The 26,503-nt window shown below is 54.3% G+C and overlaps 1 protein-coding gene across 1 annotated transcript; it reads right to left on the reverse strand.

The window, feature by feature from the left end:
- Positions 1 to 12,738: 12,738 nt before the first annotated feature.
- KLF15 (KLF transcription factor 15) lies at positions 12,739 to 25,364 on the reverse strand. The gene is made up of 3 exons (XM_084765527.1): positions 25,207 to 25,364; positions 20,608 to 21,732; positions 12,739 to 13,833 (listed from the first exon to the last, which is right to left on the reverse strand). The coding sequence occupies exons 2-3, from the start codon at positions 21,705 to 21,707 to the stop codon at positions 13,665 to 13,667; spliced, it is 1,269 nt and encodes a 422-aa protein (XP_084621653.1). The 5' UTR covers positions 21,708 to 21,732; positions 25,207 to 25,364; the 3' UTR covers positions 12,739 to 13,664.
- Between the last annotated feature and the right edge of the window lie 1,139 nt (positions 25,365 to 26,503).

Below are 26,503 nucleotides of genomic sequence, written 5' to 3' on the forward strand. Positions count from 1 at the left end.
TATGTCAGAGGACCTGAGCCTGGTTCCCAGTACCCACACTGGGTGGCTCAATCACCCATAGCTCCAGCTTCAGGGGATGCTGGCACCACACGCACATGATGGGCATACATAAATGTAGTCAAATACTCATTAAAATGTTGCTGAAGTCTACATGTGGTATACAACAAATGCCTTGAAGATACACACACACACACACACACACACACACACACACACACACACTACTAACAACCAGTTGTTTCTAGAACTTATCCATACCAACCTTGCATGTAAATGTTAACCTTGATCCTCAAATCTAATTTCCCAAATTCCAGCATGAAACAGGCTGAGATCCCAGCAGGCTTTGACCCAAAAAGGGCAAATAAGGGTGGATAAGACAGGAGCCCGGCGGAGGTGGGTACTATGCCCCCCAGAGACTACTTACTCAGCTATCTCATAGGCATCTCGTGCTGGCTCCCTGGACAGCTTCAGGGATGGTCACAGGTCCTCCAGGGCCCCGGAAGCTCAGGGCTCCCTCCCCACGTCAGCCTGGCTCTTGGTTGCACACACAGAAGCCAAAGGAGGCAGGTGGAAGTGGGCGGTCTCCTTCTGGAACTTATTTAGGTCCACATGCGATGGGTGTGGCCGTGAGTAGGGCCCCCATGAACCTTAGGTAAGCGCCCTCTGGATCCCAGGATGAATGAGTTGAGGACCACCTGTGCTGGCTGTGAGGGGGTCTGGGGTTCAGGGTGGTAAGGATATTGGCATTTTATGCCATGCTCAAAATAAGCTACTTGACCTTATTTTCATCTGTGAACCTCAGTGTTGGCAAAAGCACAGGTTTTCGGGCTGAAGGGAAGGCTTGGCAGTTGAGAGCATCCATTCGGTATCGCTTGGGTAGTTACCTAATTGAACACACACCCCTAGGGGTTATTGGTGACAGCTGTTCTTTTTGGACACACAGATTTCTACCGAGTCCAGGTGGGTTCTGGGGGTGGCGGGGAGGAAGAGGATGATGACCAGGGTTGCCTGCTCTAAGACAGTTAGTGTAACACCCGCCCCCCCCCCAAAAAAAAAACTCCTCCTGCAGTGGAATCAGGGCGGGTTTGTCATCTCCTTTTGAACTTGTGTGTGAAGCTTAGTGGCCAGAATATAGCAGAAGTACATCACTGTACGCCTCTCCTTCAGGTGGCTGGCAACCCTTGCGTTTGGAACATAGCAGTAAGGGAGCCATGCCAGTCGATGCCAAACAGCCACACGGTGAGGTCCCGTGGAGGTGTTGTGGCCCTCATGCCGGCTTCCAGAAATGAATGAAGACACCTCTGCTGCCTTTAATCTTCCAGGATACTCAGGCACTGCTTGGCTCGTGAGTGGCCCTCAGCTGCGGCAGACACAGCCAGCCAGCTTCCGGTGATGTCAGTGGACCCCCAGGTGTTCTTGAGAAAGTCTGATGGGTTAAGCTGACAGTTACTAATGCCAGCAGGGGCCACAGGGGCCACCTTTGGTGCGCATCTGGGTTGAGGTGTATGTTGAGGCTCTGACCACAGCACCATAGGATTTGTCTTGTACTTTTAGCATATGCAGAGCTTCCCGCTCACTGGAGGGCTCCCTGACATCGAAGTTTAAGCTCCCAGGGTGAAGAGCAGACTGCTGGCCGCTGTCTGTGTGCAGCAGCCGCAGAAGAAACAAAACCCCAGCGTTGGGGAAGCTCCAGTTTTTGACAGGCCCAGTCCCAAGTTTAACCGAGCCTGAAAGATTACCCTAGCAACACAGAGCAGCGAGAAACAGACCATCTGATGGCTCCTCTCTCCCTGGCCGCATCCTTTACCCTATTTACAAACCCACATTCAGACAATCAGGGGCTCAGCTGCTTCTCAATAAATTTGGCCGCCCTGAGCATTCAAGCCGCTTTTGCCTAGGAACACAAGGGCGAAGGAAGATTTCGGATCCTGCCCCTTGGCCTTGCCAGTCCCCTGCTGGTTTCTGCTTCAAGAGCCTTCAGAGCTGAGACTCAAAGGGTTCCTACAGCCGAGGCTTTGCCCAGGGCAGGGAGCTCTCAGGAACCAGCCCCGGGGCTTCACCAGGAGCTGCAGGCAAATCTCTCCTGTCTAGCCACCACAGACTTACTTCTGCTGCTCTTATCGGTGGCTGGTGTGTTCTGCAAGGAACTGCTCTCTGGTGGCACCCTGGAGCCTGACAAGAATGCAGGGGTGTGTAACACCAGCAACTTCTCACCCAGGCACCCCAGAGCCTGCCCTGGGCTTGCAGCTGGTGCTCATCGAATCTCAGCTGGCATCCTGCTGGCACCAAGGGTCTTACCATTTTTACTACGCTGTCTGCCTGCTCCGTTCTTGGATGGAGGGTGGACCAGAACCCAGTTAGAGAGAAGGCACTCTTCACCCACTGACCGCCCCACCGTGAAGGCAAAACCATGTCTTACATAGTCCAGGCCTAGTCCAATCTGATGGTGTCCTTAGAGGAGGAGATGACACACACACACACACACACACACACACACACACACACACACACACACACACACACACAAACTGTGGGACTCGCTGCTTCCTGCTTCCAGCTGCATCTATTTCCAGGCGGGTCTCTATTGCTTCCTTTCTTCAGAGTTCTTTGGATTTCATTTACTTTCCTTTTTTCACCTTCTCAAGGTGAAAGGCAAGAACGAACACTAATTTGAACACATTTGTCCAATTCCAGCATAAGCATTCAGTGCTACCAATTTCCTCCACTAACAAGTCATAAAGTTTACTATGGCTTCATTTGGTTGAATTTAAAAGACTTAAATGTTTCCTTTTTACAATTTTGCTCGGGCTAGAGAATTGTTGAAAGTGTGTTATGGGGCTAAAGAGCTGGCTCTGCAGTAAGAGCAGTGGCTGTTCTTGTAGAAAGTCGAGGTTCAATTCCCAGTACCCACATGGCCATCCACAACTATCTGTAACTCAGGGGATCTGATGCCCTCTTCAGGCCTCTGCAGGCACTGCACACACGTGGAGCACAGACATACATCCAGGCCAAAACACCCATAAACATACAAATAAAACAAAAGGCGGGAAGGAAATGCATTATTTATTTCCCAATTGTGTGTGAATCTTCCAAGTACCTTATAATTTCAGGCTTCTGAGTTAGCTCTGTCATGGTCTAAAAGCAATACTCTGTGAATCAAGTCCTTTGAAATGAGCCGGGTGTGGCAGTGACTAGTCCCAGGACCTGGGAGGCAGAGGCAGGTTAGTCTACAAATTGAATCAAGTTCCAAGCCTGTCCACCTGAGTTCAGTCCTTGGGCTCCGCATGTTGGAAGGAGAGAAACACTCCCTTAAGTTGTCTTCTGCCCTCTATGAATGCACACCCCTGCGGTGCACACTGCAGGGAAAAAAAATGCAACAAAGTGTAGAAGAATGTCAAAGTAAAAAGAAACAAGCTTACCTCTCGGTCAGTGAAGCCGAGGCTTCCTGTAGGCTGGAGGAGTCTGAAGAGATTCCACGCAGGGCTTTAACCCCAGGTGCCTTCTTGCCTTGCTGACAGAAGTCTCTCTGTGTGGAAGACACAGCCCTCTACTTTCTTCTGTGTGAAACCGTCATCCCCTGGGGGCTCACTGCTCGGCATGGCAGCGTTGGTATCCTCCTGCTTTGTGCTTTGGGCATCAGAAAGCCTGGGCAGCATCAAAGGAAGCAGGGGCATGCCACTCTTCTTCAGCACTGCATCCCTTGTGAAGGGCTAGCCAGCCTGGGGATCTTTGCTTCCCTTGGCAAAGAAACAGAAAAAGAGAAACCTAGGGTGGGGGCCTGACGATCTTGGTTAGAGATCCGACTGAGGGAAAACAAAAAGCGAACAACAAAACACGGCCTGTTGGTGGCCTTCCCCACCCAAAGTATTGACTGCATGGAAATACAGATATAATCCAGAACTGTCTGGAAGAACCACCTGCCCATCCCAAAGAGGTCCAAAGGTCTCCATAGTAACCCCTGGTTTTATGGGTCTTATGGAAACTTGGCTTTTGACCTTGGTAGGCAACAGTCTTTTTTTTTTTTTCCCTGAGATAGGGTTTCCCTGTGTAGCCTTGGCCTTCCTGGAACTCACTCTGTAGACCAGGCTGGCCTCAAACTCACAGAGGTCCCTCTACCTCTGCCTCCCAAATGCTTTGGGTTAAAGGTGTGCTCCACCACCACCTGGATCAAAGTGGCAACGTGGCACATACATACACATGTGCAAACAGTACACAGCCTATTTACACAGCACAGCACACTGAAGCTCTGAGAACCGGAAGGTGACTAACGAACGGGAAGAAGATGAATGGAAGGCGGTCTCTCCTCACAGCCCCTTCTTTCTGCTGCTTCGCCCACCTACCTGCACTCAACGGCTTTTTGCAACACAGTATCTCCCCAACCTATCTTCCTTCTAGATAGCATCTGCTGTCTCCCACAGACCCCAGGTTGTTCCCCCACAGCCCACTGCTTCTTCTGAGAAGGGAACTCTGGAGGTGATTTCCTGCCTCCTCGCCATAAGCACATGGCCTGCTGACCCGCAGGTTCTGGAGTTCAGGAAGTGACAGACAGAGCCAAGCCACAGCCTGGCTGGCCCATTTAGGCCTGACCTCACTCTTGTTCAGAGACACACGATGAGCCTAGGTGAGCAGACTTTCAGCCACGAACAGCATCACAGCTTTGATACTAGACCAGGTCACTCCTGAATACGGAGCTGAGGCAGCTGATTACATGGTGACATATATGACCTGTTTCCACATACCTGCCTCGCATCTAGCCATTGACCAGGCGTGCACTGAGTCATCTGATTATTTTTCAATTTCCTCATAGTCGTATCATATGGACTCAGAAGGTTCCCTTGTCTCTTTGCTGTTATCGCTGCTACTGTTTTTATCTTACTGTATTACCTTAGGATGTGCCATTGCTAGGATATGCTTTGAGTGTGTCACCTGAGGCTTTTTGTGTTGAAATTTACTTCCCATTGTCGGGTTATTAAGAAGGCAGCGATTAAGAGGCACCATCAGTTGGTGCTTAGAGGCTGGGACGTGAGAGGCAATTAGGACTAGATAAAGGAATGTCGGGGAGGGCGGCTGGAGAGATGGCTCAGCAATCTTTCAACCCCTGTTGCTCTTGCAGAGGACCCAGACTCAGTTCCCAGCACCCACATGGCAGCTTACAGTCATCTGTAACTCCAGTTCCAGGGGACCTGATGCCTGCTTTTAATGTCCCCAAGCAAACGCACTTACACACAGAAGATATTAAAAACCTTGGGCAATTTTAGAGAAGGGCATGAAGTGGAGCCCTGCTGAGTGGAGATTGAATCTTTATGTCTTTATAAGAAGAGAGAGACCCCTCCTCCCAAATCTATGTGCATACTCCCTGTCTCCCCAGGTGATGTCACCTTGACTCTGTCGAGTAAGCAGGTCATTACCAAACATGGGCCCTTGCCCCTGAACCAAAATAATGCAACAAAATAAACCACTTTTAAAAGTAAAGTGCCCTGCCTCCTATATTTCATTATAGTAGTGACAAACGAACCAAGACACGGGACAACACAGAGTTGCATTTGTTTGTGCACCTGCTGCTGTTTGAAAATGTGGGTAAGTTTGTGGTGGCTCAGACAGGCTGGGGACATCTCAGGGATGTGGCAATTGGGTTCCGAATGCCTCTCAAGTGGGCAGCAGAGAGAGGTGTAGCCTCCTGCATGCCTAGGTTGCATGTGCAGCAAAATAGGCATGTGCTGACATGAGCAGGGCATGAAGAGACAACCTGTCCCTCTCCAAGAGAGTCGGGGTAGCCGAGGGCAAGAAAAGGAGAGCAGGCGATTATATGTTTCCCTTATGTGCAAGTCCAAGGACCCAAACTTAAGAGGCACCAACTCACACCATGGGCACCCAAAAGAAATGTCCACTGGCCTCTTCAGCTGATGGATGAATGTCTAAGGCTGTTTTGGTGCCCAACGATACAGCAGAGAAAGGGCTCTGCCCCCCATGCCTCCCAGGATGGGGATAACTTTGGGGTCTATGTCTATATGGAAAAGGAAAGGAGGGGTGATAGCCATCAAGGGAGGGGTGCCAGCTCAGGAGCGCAGCCCCCAGGACCTAGCGTGGGCTGGAGCAGTTAGATGGCTACCCTCCTGGGACAACCCAGGGAGCCACATAAAGCCACCTCAGTTTCAGACCATATTTATCTTACTGCTGGAAGCTTAACGGCACCGGCTTGCACTGAGGCTTGCACAGAGGCTTGCACGGAGGCCTGCACAGAGGCTTGCACAGAGGCTTTCGGTGTTCTGGCTGCTGGGAAGTTAATGGCCTGTGGGAGAGCATGGAGAGGCCCACCTGGCAGCCTTTCCAGGGACCCACTTCTTGCAAATGCCCATGTGGGAGGACATTTAGGCTCGGTGACGAGAGAACACTGCTTTAATGAAACCGCGATGGGGAGAGGTGCTGGACTCGCTTAGGACAACTGTCCTGCTACTCTCCATGGAGAGAAAGAGAGACCTGAGAGAGGGTTCAGGCACTTAATGAGCAGCCGTGAGAAGGCCAGCAGTGAGGCGGGTGGTGAAGCCCAGGAGGGAAGCATCTATGCTAAGCTCCAGGTCCTATCCCCAGGGTCACTATCAAAACCCTCCAGGCACTGTTCTAGTGTCCCCTCTTCCCGGTGACCTGTGAGGCAGGTGCTAGCGGCGTCAGCCCCTCTGGAGAGGGGACCCTGCCTCTTTTCACTCCTGTTGATTTCAAGTAGTAGGACCCTGAAGCGCCAGGAAAAGTTAGAGGAAGGTTAGAGACAGGAAAGAAGAACCAAACACACAACTGCCTGGCTCAGAAGGCCACGGCCATGTGCAGAGACCAGTCTGAGTTAGGTTACATACGCTATGCAGGGAATGCCACACAATGTGTTGCCGTCTATGAGCCATAGATGCTGTCCTCATCAGATTATAGCACCCACTGAGGTCATCAACACTGAGAGACATTTAGCAGGATGTATTCTTCATTGTTAAACCACACACAACTGCTGTTCTAGCATTTAAATTAGAAGTGCCAGGGCCGGAGACAGAGCTCAGCAGTTAAGAGCCACCTGCTGCTCTTTCAGGGGACCCTGGCTTGGATCCCAGCACTGACATGTAGCTCACAACCATCTGTAACTAAAGATCCAGGGGATCCTGGCCTACACAGGCACTGCATACACACGGCACACACACACACACACACACACACACACACACACACACACACACATACACAGGCAAAACTAGAAATGACGTTATATCTATAATTTTAAAACTCTGTGCACATATTATATATTTTGAATTATATATTATTTTATTGCAATTATATCAATATATACATTACATATTATGATATATTAATACATAGTTAAATTTTAGCACATGTGTTACCTTACATAACTTATGTATTGTTAATTACAGAACAATATAATGACAATATATCTTTCATAATATTATTTAAATGTACCTACCAGGTGAAGCCACTGGAGTCTGTGACAGTAAACACCTTCAGTAGTGGCTCCCCAGGAAAGCTGAGTCTTTTCAAAAAGACTAAAAGTGATGGATTCTGCATGCAACCCTGAATGGCATTGCTGTCACATTTAGAACATGTTTGGGGGGCTGGTGAGATGACCCAGCAGGTAAAGGTGCTAGCTGCCAAGTCTGACGACCTGAGTTCAATCCCGGAAACTCACCTGTCAGGAGAGAACTGACTTCCACAAGGTGTCCTCCGACCTCCATGTGCCCACAAGATCATGCGTGCTTACACACAATAAGTAACAGTTAAAGAACAGAATAACAAAACATATTTCCAATGTAGGGGCTAGAAAAGGGACCCAACCCCACTCTCCTTTGACATCTATGTGGGACATCCTCAGTCCACAATGTAGTGTGGGGGATTTCCAGCCACGTACTCAGACTTCCAGAAAGGCACATCAAGTCAGGCTGGCCAGGAGGGGAAAGAGTAGGGGCCTTCTCTCTGACCACAGCATCAACCAACCGTCCCTCCTCAGAGAGCTGCTGGGCACGGAGGACCACCCTGCATCCCAGCTACTCTGTCAAGGGTTGGCATAAGCCCTGGGAGCTATCTCCTGATGGCTGTCCCCACCACAACTCCTTAGGAACCACAGGTGTGCTTCCTTCTTAGGTCAAAGCCAAGTGGCTTCAGTGCTAAGCTCCCCCTGGGGGGGGCCTGACAAACTTTGTGTCTGCGTTTTGTGCCCTTGGTGTGGGGCCTGTCTGTCCTTGAGTCTGACTCAAGCACCTACCTCTCCTCTCCGTCCTAGCTAGCCATCCATATTTCCTCCTTCCATCTCTCACTGTGCTGGGGGAAGGGCCAACCAGCCTCCTACAGGCTGTCTTCTCTCCCCAACAGCATTCACAGGACACTCCCGTCCCCTCCCTCCAACAGCCTCTGCGCTTCTCGCACCCTCCAATCCTCACACCTCTCTTTCTACCTTGTGCTGGCGCTTTGATTGTGCGCTGCTGGGTTTCTTTGGGTCTCCCAGGAGCCAGGGCCAGGTGGGTTGTGAGCTACCATGTGGGTGCTGGGAACTGAACTCTGGTGCTCAGGAAGAGCAGCAAGTGCTGTCAGTTGCCAAGGCATCATCTCTCCAGCCCCCTGTCCCTTCCTTATTGAAAGTGGTGAGGGCCAGGCACATGTCGGATGTTGCTCACCCTGTGCCTTGGAAAGGGTCCCACACAGTCAGCCCCACTGTGCATGGCCTCAAATCAGACGGGACCTGCTCACACCCGATTCCTGACTTCAACTGCCCTTTCACACTTGTGACGATCACTGCTGCCCCTGCAGAGCTTCCTGCCTGTGCCTTTGACTCCCTTAACCAATGCAGTGTATGGAGAATTACCTTGTCCCTCCTCCCTGTGGCCCCGGCAATGCTCTTGGCTCTTTTCAGGAGCAGCTGATGGTGGTGAGGCTCTGCTTCCAGCCACAGTCAGGACTCCTTCGTCTGTGAGCTCCCCTCCCCAACCCCACAGCTTGTGTGGAATCTCCCGGCTTTTCCGGTTCCGTTTTTCCCTCCTCACAACCCACTGCTCTGGAAGTTCCCACCCTTGGCTCCACGCTCCTTAGGGATGTCCCTAAATCCCTAAACATTCACAGGGCTGTGGGAGCCAAACTCAGTCAGCACCCCACAGACGGTCCTCTGCAGACTCTTGGGAAGACAAGGACTGCTAGTGCTTGCAGCTGAGGGGCAGGCCGGGCAAGGTGCAGCTGTCTGTTTCACAAACTAGTAAGGATCCTCGTTTTCTAACTGGATCATCGGATCATTGGAGCAGAAGCCATGCGGCTACATTCTAGCTACTGGGGGCATGAGTAGGGCGAGGCAATGCCTGAGGACTGGGCAAGAACACCCTCTTTCTTGCTGTCCCGGTGGAAGCATCTAGGATGACGCACTATAGCCTAGAGGAGCCATCACACCATCCCACCCTGCTCCCCTTCACACTGCTTATATAGAGGAATGTGGCTGTCTACTTTGGTTAGGCCATGGAACTGGAATTTTGCATCGCAGCTGACCTGTGTGCTACCTGCCTGCTATTGGCAGACACTCTATAGGCCACTAGGGCTGCGTTGTGTTTTGTCATTGCTACCAGTGGGCTGTGTGATGGCTGAGTTTGATTATCAATTTGATATGCCTGCTGCTATCAGATTGGCCTGTGAGCATGCCTGCAGGGAGTTGGGGGTGTGGGTATCTTCTTAGTTGCTAATTGACGGAGAAGGGCTCAGCCCACTGTGGACAGTAAAGGGGGTCCTGGGCTCTATAAGAGTGCAAGCTGCAGAAGCTGGTAGCAAGGCAGTAAGCAGAATTCCTCCATGGTCTCCGCTTCAAGCTCCTGCGCCGACTCCCCCCCCCCCCCCCCCGCCCCCGGATGATGGACTATCGCTTATGAGATGAAATAAATCTTTCCTCCTCAACGTGCCTTTGGCCATGGTGTTTAGTACAGCAACAGAAACCAAACTAGGAGAAGCAGGTTAGGAACATTTTGCTCTACACCTGTAGAAACTATTGAATAAAGAGAGCTGGTGTATTGGTTTGAAATGGTTATTCTAGTACCTGGGAGGCTGAGACAGGAGGATGGCAAGTTTGAAGCCAGTCTGAGTTACAAGGCAAGTTGGGGTGGGGGTGGGGTATGTAGAAGCCGGAGGCTCAGGGTCCCAGGTGCTCAGGCAGGAGGCTTTGACAACCCCAGCAGCCCCCCTCTGGGAAGCTGTAGTAACCCTGCTAGTGTCAGAGATTCCAGCCTGGAGCCCCGATTCCTGAGGCTTCAGAGCTGGTCTCTCCAATTGCTCTGCTTCATTGTGTCTTGCAGGTCTGGACTGGCCTCAGGAGAAAGCTCAGCACAGCTCTCAGCTGGAAGGCAGACGGCTATATCCAGAAAGGGGGGCGTGGCAAGCTTGCCAGCACCAATCAGAAGCAGCGCTTCATGCAACCGAGCTGCATTTGCCCCTACCACAGCACTGCCCTTCACTTTGCGCCCACTAAGGAAAGTCTCCTCTCTGGTGTGGATGGAAATGGCTACAGGGTCATCTAGAGTTCAGAGAGGCTAGTGGCGGGGGAGGGCAGGTGGGGGAGTTGGGGGATGTGGGGTGGGGAGGAAGGAGGGGTTTGCAGGGGGGGGGTGCAGAATGCCTCTTTCAAGCTGTTTGAAATCACCCTGTGGCTGGGGTGTGCCTCAGGAGACAGCATCCTGCTTCCACAGCCAGCAGCTGATCACAGAGCAATTCCCCAAGATGTCCAGGAGGGTTCAAAGCAGCCAGCTGGGTGCCATGAGGGCAATTGGCAGCGGTGGAGCTGGCAGTCCACCACTTAAGGCAGCCTGGCACCAGGGATAGGTGTGTGTGACAGCTCTCAGTTGGGGAGTCAAGTCACTCCAGCCCCCAGCAACTCGGGTTATTTAAAAGAAAAACCCGAACAAGGATTGCTTATCAGTAACATTAAAAACAATTTACCAGCATTTCCCAGTGCCCTGCTCTTAACCAAAGACCTTGGGGGAGATTTGGGTCATTTTACCTGTTTCATAATCTTCCAGATTATTTCCCTATCACAAATAGTTGCAGGGCCACAGGACTATGTCTCCCTCTGACGTCTCAGTGCTTAGAACAGGACAAAGTCTTCTTTTCCAGCCACCAAAAGCAATGAGGACAGAAGGGACAGAAGGGCCCAGTTTCCCAGACTCCTCTCTGCTGAGACATAGGCTTGCATCCCTACTTACCACTGACCGTCGCTTTACCAGGGACTTTCCCACCAGCCAGTTGTGCAAGATCCATCTGCGATGGGGAAATAGCAGAAACCCATGCAGAGTGGCAGCTCTGAGAGGCTGCAGGAAGGAGGCTGCAATAAAACGAAACCCTCTCTGTCTTGCTGTGCCCCACCTTGGCCTCCCCTGCAGTGCAAGGGTGAGAATACAGGACTCAGGTGAAGATCCTGGGAGCCCATACTGACTTATAGCCTCCTCCTCAACCCAAGATGGCTCACAGCTGCGCTAGACGGAAAGGCCAGCTGTTGGTGACAAGCCGATGAGGGGGAAAGAGCATGTCTATCCATCCTCGGCCATGGTGCATGGCGCATGGTACATGTGGACACAGTTTAATCCCTTTCCACAGTGCCACCAATGTGACCATAAACAGACCTGCAATGCCCCTTGTATCTCTGATTGCATTGATCGTTTCATGATGGATGAAGAGAAATTACGCTAACACAGCTGGAAATCAATGTCTCATTTCCCCAGGGCCTGTTTGTCCTTAGAAGGTACATGCGGTCACAGGCAAAGGGCAGAGGTCACGAGCTGGTCAGATGGGATGTCCATCCTCTAATCAGATGTCCCGGTCACACATGAGTGCTCAATGGCCACCGGCTCCCACTGGGCAGGATAGATTAGCCGGCCTACCCCAAGCCAGCCAGGCCAGCGGCCTGCTCACTCTGAAACTCACAGCTTTACACCATATGATATAGGCATCTCTCTGCTGGAAACCTACCTGCCAGCTGGTTCCAGATCTTACTTTAGTGAGGTCAACAAGAAAGGTCCACTTCTAGAAGGTTCTCAGCTTACACCATGTGTAGGTGAACCAGGCTCTTCCTGCGGTGTGCCTCGCACCAGCTGAGCTGCTGAGGAGGCTAGCCCTGGGCATCTCCCTGGGGTCATTCCCTCTCTTGTCTGCTCCCACTGATCCCAGATCCCCGGCCTGTAGAGGGTGCATGCCTGAGTCCAAACCTGACAGGAGAACCCTGTGGCAGAAACCCCAAGTATCTCAGGGAGTTGACGAGGCAGACGTCCATCCCCTGCCTGAAGAAGATTGCTAAGATGTCAAAGTCACTGTGCAGGGAGGAAACAGCCCAGCCATTTTCCTGGGGAGGGCCAATAGGACATTTGATGATACCCTCGGCACACAGAAGCGCCGTGCAAAGGTCTCTAATGGCAATGCCTTGCTGGCCTGAGAGACTCTCTACAGGTGACAGCAGAACATGGGTTGGAGAAAGGAAAGCCCACTGAGGGGTCTGGAAGGAGCAGAGAGCCCCAGCATCACCCCCATGCCCCAGGCCAGTGAAGGAATACAGGGCCAAAGAATGATCGAGTTCAGCCAGGCGTGGGTGGCGCACACCTTTAATCCCAGCACTCACGAGGCAGAGGCGGGTGGATCTGTGTGCGTTGGAGACCAGCCTGGTCTACAGAGTGATTTCCTATACAGCCAAGGTTACACAGAGAAACCCTGTCTCAAAAAAACTAAAGAATGGTCGAGTTCTTTTTTTTCCCTCTTTTTATTGGCAAAGTAAATATATTTTTATGAAGGACCAAAGAAAATATACATAATTGTAACATATGTACACCAACTTTATAGAATTTTTTAAATTTCAAATTTACACAAATGTCAACGTGTTATTAAAAGATATTTTATGTAGATGCGTACCTATGTACAGTTTATTTACATACATTCATAGGATGTGAAATAGACCTGTCAAAGCAAGCTAGTTCAATCGGTGCTAATTTCTAGACTCGATGAGGAATGCAAATCTAAGTCAGACTGGGAGGCGCTAGCTAGGTGCTTTGCATCCACCAGGCCTGTTCCCTTCTCCTCCCACAACAGGGAGGCTGGTGTCTGGAGGAGGGTGACCCAGGCTGGGTACACATGGATATGGCTCCATTTGTCTTGCATTTAAGCACATGCATTACGGCCTAGAGCGAGGGTGGCCATCCTCCTGGACCCTCGAAGACCTCTTGCATATGGCGGTCCTCACACCACAGTGAAGCCCTACACTTTTGACCTACTTCCTTTTTCCCAGCACGGCTTCCTCTGGGAACAACTATTTCAACACAGCCAAAACACTTCTTCCCCAGCAGTACCGTTGGCTTTGGCCCAGGTAGGGAGCCCAATGGGAGAAGGGCAAGACCCCCCCATCCACAACACTGCTTCCAGCTGGCAGGAAGGCACAAAGGCACAAGGGCCCAGGCCTGCCTGGGCCACCTGGGCCACCGGGGAACCAGTCCCCAGGGACCTTGGGGACTCTAGGTCCTCCCCGGAAAGGCAGCCATGGCGGCTCTGGGTCACACCTCCTAAGATTCAGAGGTGGGGCTGGTAATATTGTCACATCCTTCTGAAGGAGGCAATAAGTTATTGCATTTAAAAACAAAACATGGGGCTGGGGGAGGGTGGGGCAGCCACCGTGCTCAGTTGATGGCGCGTACTGCCCGGCTGCTCCGTGGGAAGCGATGCACCTTGATGTGTTTGGAGAGGTGGTCGCTCCTCGCGAACTTCTTCTCACACACGGGACACTGGTACGGCTTCACACCCGAGTGAGATCGCCTGTGCCGTGACAGCTCATCTGAGCGGGAAAACCTGTGGGACACGACGGTCAGCCAGGCCAGTGTGGGCACTGCCACCGCGAGTGACCTCAAATCCAGTCCCACTGTCTCCCTAGCACCGATGGGAGCAGGGGGAGGGCGCAGTGGGCCAGGCTAAGCCAGGCTGGATCTTAAGCTATCAGACCACCTCTGTAGCCACCCAAGGAGTTCCTGGCAAACCCCGATGTCACATCCTTCTGAAGGAGGCAATATGGAGGAGGCCCGAGACCTACCAGAGGGCAAGAGTCAAGGACCACAAGGCACACAGGTTTGCTCCCCTGGCCAGGGCTTGCTTCCCATAGTATCTGACAACTGTTTGGCATAGGAAGGGGCCTAAGGCTGCTAGCCACCAGGGACTCACTCCCCCACAGTCACTCAATTGCCAAGTCCTTGGGCAATGGATCACTCCTGCACTGGCAACAGCAGGTCAGGGATGTTCGGTCCACCAGCCTCACCTTCCCCTGGAGGAGGGAGCCAGACATATACCTGAAGGGCCTGTGAAGACCAGCCAGAGGCGACCCAGGCCCAGCAAGGGAAGCAGACTCCTCAGACCACAGGAAGGCTTCTGTCGCAACAGGGAAGGACCTTAGACTTGTGCCTGCCTGGCTCTTGCACCCTGCAGACCTGGACACTGGGCCTTCTGAGATGTCTCCAAATATGCCTGCATGGTATTATTCCTAAGCATTTAAATGGCTTCCTGGGACATCCCTCTCTCAGCTACTGCAGGCCTGGGAACAGACATCTATGAGACAGGCAGGAACCAGAGTCAGGCCAAGGTACCCAGGCTGCTTGTCAATAACTTCGGGACACGAGACTTTTCATTTGGCTCCTGTTCATCAACAGGATCCCGGGACCTCACTACACCACCGCTACACACTTTGCTTCTCCTCTTCACTTTTTCTCCATCCTTCTTACTGCAAGGCACATGCACACCCTGTCTCCTCTACCCACGTTCTCTCCTTGTTTTCTTCTGCCCACCCCCCCAGTACTCAGCCCAAATGTCACTTCCTCAGGAGCCTGCATCCTATCCTTGACTCTCACAGCACTGTCCACCACTTTGTTATCTTTCCTTTTGTGGGCGCTGGGGAGCCAAAGCTTAAACACGCTGGGCAAGTGTTCTACCACACTCAGCCGTCCTTAGTCAGTGTTAGCTCCAGGAAGGAGGGCACACTCCTGTGCGCTCAGGAGGTACAGTTAAACAGAAGGGCCTCAGCAAGCACCCCAGGATGAGAAATGACTGTCACTGCATATACTCCCATTTCTAGATAGGGACCACTTGGGGATACAGAATAGGTGGACAGCAGGTGTATCACACTTTGTTATCAGGGGCTATGGCTGTTTCAACTCTGATTCTGTATTGAGCCACACTGACCTCAGCCTAGGAAACACAAGAAGACAGTGGCGCAGACAACGGGCGGTGCTCATGACACCAAGGACCTCAGCCTCCTGTGCTGCTGCCAGTGCAGGTGGAATTGCTGAGCAAGTGGCTGCCCTGCAACCATGTCGCAAGGCATCAGGGGACCTGGCACATGGATGTGCCTCAGAAGACCATCCAACTGGATGGAGCTCACAGTGTTGTGAGACAGAACGCCTGGGGCTAGAACAAAGCCTCCTCTCCTGGCCTGTCTGTTCTTGCCTCTCAGTTTCCTCTGCCTGGCTTGGTAGTGCTATTACCAGGACCCTGTGCCAGTCACGTGCCCACAGCTGGAGTTGGACACACCTCTCTCTCAAGAAAGAACAGGCTTGGCAGTGCCCACCCTGACGGTTCTGAGCATTCTGGGCCTCAGTTTCCATCCTTGCTTCCTGCCTGCCTTCTGGGGAGCTGGTAGTAGCCCTCGGGTTATATGACACCCTGAGGGACAGGCAGAGAGGCATCTGTGCCAGAGAACAAGCTGTCGTCATTCCAGATCCCCTCCCTGCTGCCACAGCCTCTTGGTACCTGACAGGACCGTCCTTGTAACTGAGCTGAAGTCGACCCCCTGTCTCACTGGGTCACATCCTTTGGGAACAGCCTGACGTAGCAATGGAGAAGAGAGGAGAGATCTTGGGTAGGCAGGACACAGCCTTGGGATAAGTCTGGGCAGGTTGCCAAGCTTGTCAAACCTCAGTTTCCCCACCTTGAGACAGCAACAACGACAGACCTATTTCAGGGGACCGTGACAGACAAAGAGGCTTCAGATGTGGCACTTGTTTCAGAACTGTGAACTCCTACTGAGTGCAGGGAGTAGAGCACAGGGCCTGCCTGGTACACGGCACAGGCCTGGTGCCTGGCATCTGCGGGGCAGGCTCATGACTCCTGTCATTGGGTCACAGGGCAGAGGAAGCACAGGGGCCACCAGTAATACCAGCAGGAGAGCTGTGTGAGACACCAGTTGCCATCTGTCCGGAAGCCATTGTTAACAATAAAGTCTCAGAAGCTGCAGGCCCTAAGGCTGTGTGTGCCGCACACAACCTGCACATAGTACACGGAGCATCTACTATCCACAAGGCCAAAGGACACATCCCTTCTCCTGGGCAGCAGTGACAAGGGCTGAGAGCTGGCCTGAAATCACACCACTAAGTTTGAATCCTGTGCCCATCTCCTCCAACTGTGGATTCCACTGTGTCCCTCTGGGCCTCCTGTATCCACCGTGGACATCGGCAGTACATGCCACACAGGCTGCTGACAGCTATTAATATTCACTTTAGCTATGGCCCAGCAGATTCTTTCTGGAAGGAGCGGCTTGGCCACTCTGGAACAGGATGTTCCACCCAGGGAACAAAGGAGGCCTGTGTCTGCTAGTGAGGAGAGGAAACTTCTAGGAAGGAGGCAAACAGCCACTTCCCAGATGGCTAGACCAGAACAGGCAGGCTGGCTTTAGTTCCTCCTGCGTGCAAAACCAAGTCCCAACAGGGAGACAGGGAATCCTGGGTGCACAAAGGCAGAAGGCAGTGGGCTTTGGACTGGGGCAGGTGGTACCTCAGCTGTGTGGTGGTTCCCTGTGCTGCGGAGGAGTGGGGGCAGGGCAGGGGATGGGCAAGTTCCGGAACTCAGGGCCCGGCGCCAGCACCAGAGGCAAATGGGAAGCACAGAGCATGCTGGGCCACCTAAGTCCAGCTGCAGGTGGAGGAGGAGCCTCTCCTCACTACAGGCTCTCCCCAGGGAGGTGAGCAGAGTGTGGAGGAGCACTCTGAGTCTAGGGTGGATGAGGGAGCAAGCAGAGGCTAAACTCCTGACTGCCGCTTTTTGGTTTTGTGAGAGATGGTTCCTCTATGTAGCCCTGGGTGTCCTGGAATTCACTCTGTACCAGGCTGGCCTCAAACTCGAGATCCTCCTGCCTCTGCCTTCAAGAGCTGGGCTTAAAGGTGTGGGCAGCCACTTGTCAGTTGTATGGCCACAGAGGATGTGCTTAGCTGTTCTACTTTCTCCTCTGGGCTCGCCTCACAGTCTAATTGTAAGAGTTAAAGGAACTAACTAACAGGCCTCCTCAGCGCCGTTACCACCATGCCTGTGCTGCTATCTCTTCTCTCACAGCCAGGACACAGTAGAAAAAGCACAGCCTAGGGGCTGAGCATGTGGCCCATTGGGTAAAGTGCTTGCTGTGCAAACTTGAGAACCCAAGTTCAGATCCCTGGCACTCACATAAAAACTGGACATAGCGTGTGCCCATGATACCTGTGCTGGCGGGACAGAGACAGGCTGAAGCCCACTGGCCAGCCAGCTTAGGCAATCCATGAGCTCTAGGTTCCGTGAGAGATCCTGTCTCAAAAAAGCAAGGTAGAGAGCTACTGAGGAAGACACATGACAAGCACCTCTGGCCTTCATGTGAATGTGTACTTGAAAACAGGAGTACACACACACACACACACACACACACACACACACACACAGCGGAGAATCAGTGGGGTGTGGCACTCATGGGGATGCATCCCAAGCCCCCAAACCACACTCACTATCTACATCCCTGTGACAGGTGATTATGCTGTTCCTCATCTTCCCTCTGTGGAGTGTGGACTACCACACATGCTGGTACAGCTGTTGTGAGGCTTCAGTGAGCTAATGCCAGGATTGGGGGCACACAGCAAAGGCTGGGACACCACAAGCACCCCTGGGCCCATGGGGGTGGTAAGGGAGCCGGAGGGGAGAGGGTGGCATGGATGATCTTGCCAGGGGAGGCTGTGGGCCAGAGCAAGAAGGATGGACTGGAATTCAAACCCTCCAAAGTGTTCTCTCTATTTAAAGACCAGATCAGTCAGCCGGGTGTGCTGACGTGCACCTTTAATCCCAGAACTTGGGAGGCAGAGGCAGGCGGTGTCTTTTTGAGTTTGAGGCCAGCCTGGTCTACAAAGCGAGTCCCAGACAGCCAGGGCTACACAGAGAGACCCTGTCTTGAGAAAACGACCAGATCAGTTCGCAGGAGTAACGAGCTCCTGCAGAAGGGCACACACAAGTGAAGGGGCTGGTGGGCATGCTCTGAAGCTTGGCGTCACTCCAGCACAGCGTGGCAAGTTACCAGCCCCATCCTCATTGTCATCAGTCCTTCCTGACCAGACCCAGTGTGTGTGTGTGTGTGTGTGTGTGTGTGTGTGTGTGTGTGTGTGTGTGTAGGGTGTATCTTCCCACCTAATGGCAGCAAGGAATTCTGCCCACCCCACCGCCTCTGGGTGGGAGGTTAGGCCTATGCAGGGAACCTGAAAACCTTCTATGCGTAACCCCTAGGCTTCTGATACCCAAGACTATCCCGGGGATCACACATGCTCATACTAACAGCCCCTTCCAGGGACCTTGACATGGACACCATGTCCCTAGTCTTGCTGAGTGGGCTCTGCCTGAACCAGGAGGCCAGTGCAGGGCTCAGGGTCAGAGCCAAGGCCCTTCCTTGGACACTGCGTGCTTCCTAGAGCAACAGTGCGGTGGGCAATGACCTGCCTCCCAGCTCTCATCCTTGACCACATCTCACAGCCTACAGCCTCTGCCTGGCTTCTTCCCCTCTGCAGATGCCACTCAAGTGGGCAGCACCAGTCAGGGTACAGCGCTAGGGCAAGCAAGCCCATGGGATCAGAACAGTTGGGTGAAGGCTAGTCAGCGGCTTGCCTATGAACAGTCCCTGTGAGTGCCAACGCTGGCCCCTATCCCAGGCAGGACACTTCTGAGGCTCCTCCTCAGAGTCTGACTGTGGGAAAGTAACAGTTCACCTCATGCAAAAAGAGTGCAGTGAGGCCCGCTACCCACACACCCCACCCCCGACTACCTCAGGGCTCCAGCAAACAAAAAGGGCCAGACAGGAGACTGCAAGTTGATAGCAACCCCAGGCTCAGGGTCCCTGTCCCACTGCCTCCTCCAAACAGGATCCATTGCTCTCTGCTTCCTCAGTCAAAGCTCCTCCCCCTGGGTCTCTCTATCTGGGCTCCTCTTGTCCTACAACTCACACTCACTACTGGACAGCCCTTTACTGGGTCCACTCACTAAAGCACGTGGCTCAGAGAGGAGGAGACAGCAGGTCTAGGGAGCCCAGCATTTGAACAGGTGTGCAAAGACAGTGACACCTCCATAACCCAAGACACTGCCTGGGAAAGTCCCTTTTCTGGCCAGTTTAGCTCAGGAAGGGAAGTTCTGCCACACTCATCCCTCAATGCTCAGCCTCAGCAGGCCTGCACCTGCCCTGGGGCCAGCACCGCCAACTCAGAACCAAAGGCTTGCTCAGATCACCCCCCCCCCCATGATTGCTACTGGTGTGCCACCCCACACCAGGTGCCAGACATATATGATCCCACAGTACATAGGGGGGGTGTGCCCATACACAGCGGGCATCCATTCAGGTGTTCCAGTTGTGTCAGCCCTGTGCACAGATGAACCACATCGTGCGTGCGTGTTCGCACACACACACACACACATGCACACACACATGTGACAGGCAAGATGGGCTATACTGCTGGCACACAGTCTATCTGCTAGGGCCAGAGCACCCTCTACCTGGCTGTGGCATCCTGAACATGTGAGCTTCTGTAGGCCCCCAGCCGCCTGCAGACAATGAGCAGTACCCAGGGCCCAGGGCAGGGTGACTGCAGGGTTCCATGGCCCCTGGCACCACATCTGGGAAAGCTGGGCACCCTACTGTCTGGATCAGAAGTCTGAAGGATCCTGCCACCTTTGACCTCATATCGTAGCCATCAGTCTTTTTTGGTTGTTCTCTATGGCTTCCCAAAACACACCTCCATGTCCCCAGGAAGGAAGGAGGCAAAGCTCAGCCCACATCTGGCCAGGTTTTCATCCCCTGGCTGGAGGGGAGTGGCATTTTTTTAGCTCTGAGTCTTGGGGTTCATATTCCACTCAGTGTGGTGTGGCCTGGGTGGTTTCTTAAGCAGTCATAGTTTCACGTACCTGACCGGAAATATCCTGGGTTGATGGTAGTACTTACCCGGATGTGCTGTGAGGCCTGCATGGGCCTCTGGCTGGTGGCCTGTGTGCCACCACTTAGCTGAGGTTCCCTCTACGTCAGCCCAGTCCCTCCTCTTCCATCCCAGCCCGAGAGACTCCCACACAGCACACGCCCCAGCAAGACTTACCTACCTGGTCTTTAAAGAAACCAGAGACCAGGTGGCTCCTGGCTTTAGCAAGTGGGACAAAGAAGTCTCCAAAAATTGTGCCATCTCTGACTCTGCCCCATGCCCATCCCTTGCTCCTTTCCTAATCTACCTTATCTAATGGACAAAGGGGCCTTGGCCACACACCCAAGTGAGCAGAGATGAGCCTACTTGCTTGCCGCCCAGCCTGTCCACAGGTACTGACCTCCAGCCACAGCCCGGCCAGGTGCAGGCGAAGGGCTTCTCGCCCGTGTGCCGGCGCAGGTGGGCCTTGAGGTGGCTGCTCTTGGTGTACATCTTGCTGCAGCCTGGGAAAGTGCATTTGTGCATTTTGAGGAGTTCTGCTGCTGGGTTCTTGGAAAACTTCTGGCCCACAAGGAGGCCGGCAGGGCCCGACCCTAGGGATCCCGAGCCAATGGGTTTGGCAGCAATGGGCACAGGCGCGATGCGCACAAACTTTGAGGGCAGGTTCAAGTTGGAGGATGGTACCACTTGAGGCAGGAGTGCAAAGGTCTGCCCCTGGATGTTGACCAGGAGCTGGGCGACCTTGACGCTCTCTGGGGCCTGCCCTGGGGAGGCTGGCCCTGCACCTGCCTCCTGCTTCACAGCCACGGGCTGGATCTGTAGCAACACCGGCATGGGGCCGTCACGTGCTGGCCCCTCACCAGCACCCTGGGCACCACCCCCACCGGTGCCACCTGGTGGTGGGGTACAGCGCTCTCTCCCACTGGACTCTGGATGGAGGTGGCTCCGGTGTGACCCAGCTGAGAGCTGGCCGCCGGCCTCCGGGTCCCTGCTGCTGCTGCTGCTGCTGCTGCTCTCTGGGGTCTCCTTGACCTCCGCCTCCATGTTCTCTTCCAAAAATTCTTCAATTTCCTCCAGGGTAGGCTGGAAGGGCCTGGAGACGTCATCAGGCTCCCCTGACAGAAATTCAGGGAAGCAGAAATGTTCCCCTTTCACAGGCACGGAGGCTCTTCTCCATGACCCCCAGGTCACAGGGCCACTGCTATTTACGACGCCCCCGCTGCCACCACCACCACCACTGCCCAGTGTGGCCTGAGACAGGAGGAAATCCAAGATGCTGTCCTGGGCCTCAGGGCTCGGGCCCGCACTGTAGCAGGAACAGAAGGCTTGCGAGTCAGGGCTGGCACAAGAGCAGGGGCTGGAGACATCGCTGTCATCCTCAGAGATGGGTGAGGGCAACATGTGGTACGGCCGTCGGCTGGCCAGCCTATCACCCAGGTAACCCACTGGGCATTTTGGTGACGAGAAGGTCTCGCCCACTGGAAGCAAGTGGTCCACCATGCTGGCCTGGCCGAGCCTGTGGTGGCTGCAAAGAGGGAACAAGAGAGGCCGGGTTAGAAGAACGGCATGCTCACCGGTGCCTTGCAGCCCCCACCCTCGGCTGCCTGCCCAAGGCCTCCTGTGGCCAAATGTCCAGATCCTGCCTCCATCCCAAGGGAGAATGAGGCCGGCAAGCATGTTTTCAAAAATTGCATCACCCTGTTTGCAAAAGAGCCCTCTCCAGGACCATTGCACAACCCGGGGGCACTTCTGATTTCAAACATTTTCCAGAATGATCCTGGAAAAGAATAAGACAAGGAATACTCTTGTGTGTGGCGAACAGCTGAGTCCATGGGGAGAGGAGGCTAGGGCCGGGAGGCCCTGCAAGTGACAGGACCCTAGACTCTGTTCACTACTTGGAGTCAGAGGGGGCTGGGGTGAGAAGGGAAAGACTGTTTGCACTCTGAGCTTGTGCCACTGGGGCTCTTCTGTAGGATTTCCAGATTGAGCAAATAAAAACACGGGCTGCTTGTTAGAGGTTCACTTCAGCTTTTCAAAAGTGAACTTCTGTGAATGCAAGCGCAAGGTTCGGAGAATTGGATGCAACACGCATCTATCTGGGCTGCCTGTGAGTTCACCTGGTAGCTATAGTTTGGAGAAAAAGTTAAAGGCCATTAAGTGCCTGCCTGCCTTCAGAGTGTTTCCCCACCAATCTCCACAGTCTAGTTCAAAGACGGCCAAGACTCCATGACTGGACAAAGTAAGGCATACTTGAGCAAAGCGCTCCCTCCATGACGCCTAACACTTTCCTGCCATGACCAACAAGGTCCAGCCCCCCTGGCGGCCATCAGTCCATGGATGGTCTGCGAGCCCAGCCCGTGAGTAACTTCCGTGGACCTCACAACCTTTGGGCAGGATGGGGGATGACATTTACCCTTGGCCAATGTGTGGGAGCAGAGCCTGCTGTTCTACCTCCCCGTCCCGCAAGCTCTCCTGTCTGACACTCACCGAGTTGGGAAGATACCTGTGTCCCCTCTTGGCAGCACACTCTCCTGGGTCCCTAGAACCCAGCACCACACCAGGTACCCAAGAGGGGCTCAGAGAACGTTGCTAGGAAGGAGAGGGGAGAGCTGTGTCCTCTGAAGCCAAAGGCCATCCTAGGTCTGGCGTCCAAGGAGAGTCAACAGTATCTGGCTGTGATGGGGCCACCTCTCCGGACCTTTGTCCCCTCCCAGTGGCCAAGGCTGTCTGATTATCAAGACTGATGTAGAGGAATGCTCAGAGTGTCTGTACCCACACCCTGTCCATCTGTCATTAGACCCACTCCGCAGCCTGGCACCTGCTACTGCCCAGCAGTCAAGAGGCCAATCATCAAGATCCCCCATGCCTCAGTTTCCCCAACTGTTCTTCACTGCCCTCTAAGTTTCTCTCTTGGTCCAGGGAATAGAGGCAAGATTGGAGCCCAAGGGTAGTCTTGCCAGGAGGCCAGCTGAATTTAAATACTCAGCTAAGGATTTAACACTGGCAATGTGTTTCCAAATACACTTTATCACAGCAGAGGTTGGGGAGGAACAAAGCACCAGTGTAAAGGGCAAAGGGGCTGGGCAGAGCCCACACACTCCATTCTCCCAACCTCGTCTGTCACCCACCCTACTAGCGCCTGCCTTATCGGTGGCTGTCAGCTATGTGGCCTCAGGCAAGCGACACGACTTCTCTGTGTGCACATCTGGGTGCTGCCAGTGTGACCTGTCTCCTAGGGTATATGCACACCCAGTGAGCTCAGGTACACTGAGCACTTACTAAGGTCATACAAGGTGTTCCAGGACCCAGAACAGGACCACCTAAAATCTCCCCACATGAAACGGGACCACAGCTGGGACACCCCCCACAACACTGAGAGGCCTCGCTGTTTCCAAGGGCAAGCGTGGCACTGAGGCTTCCTTTCTAAAAGGATAGAGACCAAGGTCTGATGTAAAATCAAACAGTGGTGCGGGGTGGGCATAGCGGCTCAAGTCAGTAACCTCAGCATTCAGCAGGCTGAGGCCAGAGGATCGGGAGTTCAAAGGCAGCTGGGCTATGGCTCCAATGTCCCTTCAGTGGAAGTCCTGCCTCTCCTAGCATTCCAGGTGGGAGCTCAGAATTTAGATCTCAACTCAGAAGTCACTTTCCCTTGAATACATCACCCAGGATTGTATTCTTTCACAGCAGGCACCACTGTGAGAACTGTCTTGTGTGCTTTTCTTCCCCCACCAGGAGATCTAGAGTCAAAACAGCCCTAGCCTTTTGCTTAAGGGTTCCAGGATGCAGGAGTAGAGTAAATACAGGAGTGGAGTGGCTGTAGCCAGTTAACAGGAGCTTAAAACGGTGCTGAGCAATCCCCAGAACACTGAGGTACTAAGGGGCCAGGCGATCTGGGGCTTCCTGGACCCAGAGCTGAAAGCCTGAGCGTCAGCGCTCAAGCCGGTCCCTGAAAAACAGCAGCACGTGGCGCAGCCAGAGGCGCAGGCTGCGTGCAGGGGGAGGGGGCAGGCACCCTGTTCTGGGCACCGTCCCCGGCAGACTCCGCCCCCTCTCTTAGCCGGCCAGGCCTGCTGTTTATCCTCCCGGGGACACAGCGGCTGTAGGAACAACATGTAATTGATAACAAGCCGAGAGCCGGCCAAGGGCTAGCTAGCCATTGGGTCAGCGTGCAAATCACGGGGGTGGCGAATGGGGGCCGTTCTTCAAAATAAGAGTCTCCTCCCTGAGGAGTGCGAAGGCCCCAAAGTTACTTCCATTCTCGCACCTGTAGGGTGGCGGGGGCTCCCCACGGTCAGGGGAAACATCTGAAGGGCTCGATCAAACATATGGGATTTTACCTTCCCATGCTGTGGGAGAAAACAACCTCTGTGCCCTCCAGGCCAGAGGGTTTCCAAGAGGGGTGGCCTGCTCTGCTCCGTGGCTGCTACCCTCAACCATCTCTCCCTGTTTGGGCAAAGGGGCCTGAGGACTCTAGGGAAACGGAGCATAGGCGCGGGAACGCTGCGGGTGCGCGCAAATGGGTGTGAGTTTGTGTCTTGTGACTGCGTGTGCTGGGCGCAGTGCAGCCGTGCGGGTGTCCGCCAGGTGCCCGCGCGTGGGTGCCCACCCGTGGGTGTGAAGTGCGTGGGAAAGGAGGTGGCCCAGCCTCCTGCTCACAGCTTCGGAGATCACCTTACCCTCCACCCAGTGCCCTCCTCCGCTTCCCCTCTTAGGCCACCGCAGCGGTGACCGATAGTAACCTCTCTGCCCCTCGGTCTCCAGGCCCGGCCAGGCGCCGCCATATGGGAGCGCAGGTTCAGGAGTGCCACGGACGCGCGTGGGCTCCGTGGTCAGGAGCTGCGCACATGAGGTTCACCCTCCGCGGTCCCCGCGCGCTCACACGGGGGTTCCCGCATTTCCAGGATCCCCGCGCGCGGCTTGGACAGCGCTGGGTAAGGGGACCAGCCCGCGATTCCCCCGGGCGGACCCACGCGGCCGCGGTATCTCGCGCGTCTCCCACCTGGACTTGGCGTCGCCTGGTGCGGCCTCGCGCGTGCGGCCCGGCTCCGTATGCGGCCGCGCGTCCAGCGCTCTTGGCCGCAGCCCGCACTCCCTGCGGCCGAGCTGGGCGCTCGCCGCTCGCCGCTCTCCGCGCTCTCCTGCCGCTCACGTGATGCCGCGGGCGCCGCGAAGGCTCGCAGGAGGCTCGGCCTCGGGCGCGCGCCCCATTGGCTAACGCCGAGCGTCACGCGCCCCTCCCCGCCCCGGCCGCGCCCTCCCGATGCCCACGCGTTCCCGGGCCTCTGCGTGGACTCGCACTCGGTCCTCCTGAACGCACGTGAGATGGGCCCAGAAGTCCACCGAAAGCCCGCACAGTCCCGAAGTGCACACAGACCACGTGGGGCCTCGTGAGCGGAATTATCCCCGCAACCCGCTCCGCATTCCGATCAAGGCCCGATCTAGTAGGGACCGTGTCTAAAGGAACCAATTGTAAAAACACATCTGGTCTTTCCAGCGGTCACGGCTACCCACCGGAATGCGCGCTCCCTGAGCTGCTCTCCGCCTCTGCGACTGTGTGCGGAGGCTTGCTGACCACCACCGTAAGCCAGTGACAGTGCAGGCGCCACCCCCAAAGACTGCAGGGTGCTCCGGATCTGCAGAGGGAGTTTCAGACTTCAGTCCCAAGCCAACCGGGACTGCTTTTGCATCAGCTTAATGAGGACCATGAAGCTCAAGAAAACACATGAGCAGAGGGTGCTGGGTACCCTGCTGTGTCCTTTAGCCCACACTCTGCCTGGCTCCACAGGGGCATGAAAGAAGCGCTGACAGAGAGCATGGGCCTTCCTAGCCACACAGAGAGCCAGGTACAGTCAGGTCTGTCTGCCTAGGGGATTTCTTACAGCACCCAGGACATTTGGACACACTTTCCTTCCTTCCTGGCACTTCCGACTTGGCACTGGGAAGTGGCCAGCCTTTGCCCCTGCGGCTCCCAGTGGTCCCTACTGGAGCCAGGATTTGTAGCCAGCAAGTCTGGGCCCCCTGCATCGAGGATCTGAGAACTCTCTAGGTCAGTGCCCAGGACCCAGAGCACTGAGGGAACCCCGTGCTTTGCACAAGACCTGCACGATACCCTCTGAGGCTGCGGTATTGTGGAGCCAGGGCTAGCAAGCAGAACAGGAAGAGTTGGCTGGTTGGTAAAGTTGATTGATCCCGTCTTGTCAGGGCAGGGCAGGGTCAGCACACTTCTCCACTTAGAACTGCCTAAGCTGGGCTCTACACCCCTCACAGTCTGTGTCCAATGTCTCCCACGCCCCTGG

This window comes from Acomys minous, assembly GCF_964271855.1.
Source record: "Acomys minous genome assembly, chromosome: 17".
Classification (NCBI taxonomy): domain Eukaryota; kingdom Metazoa; phylum Chordata; class Mammalia; order Rodentia; family Muridae; genus Acomys; species Acomys minous.

Coding starts and splice junctions, on each gene's coding strand:
- KLF15 (XM_084765527.1), bottom strand. CDS start 21,707: ATGGTGGACCACTTGCTTCCAGTGGGCGAGACCTTCTCGTCACCAAAA. Junction 13,834..20,607: donor TGGCCGGGCTGTGGCTGGAG/GTCAGTACCTGT, acceptor CGTGTCCCACAG/GTTTTCCCGCTCAGATGAGC.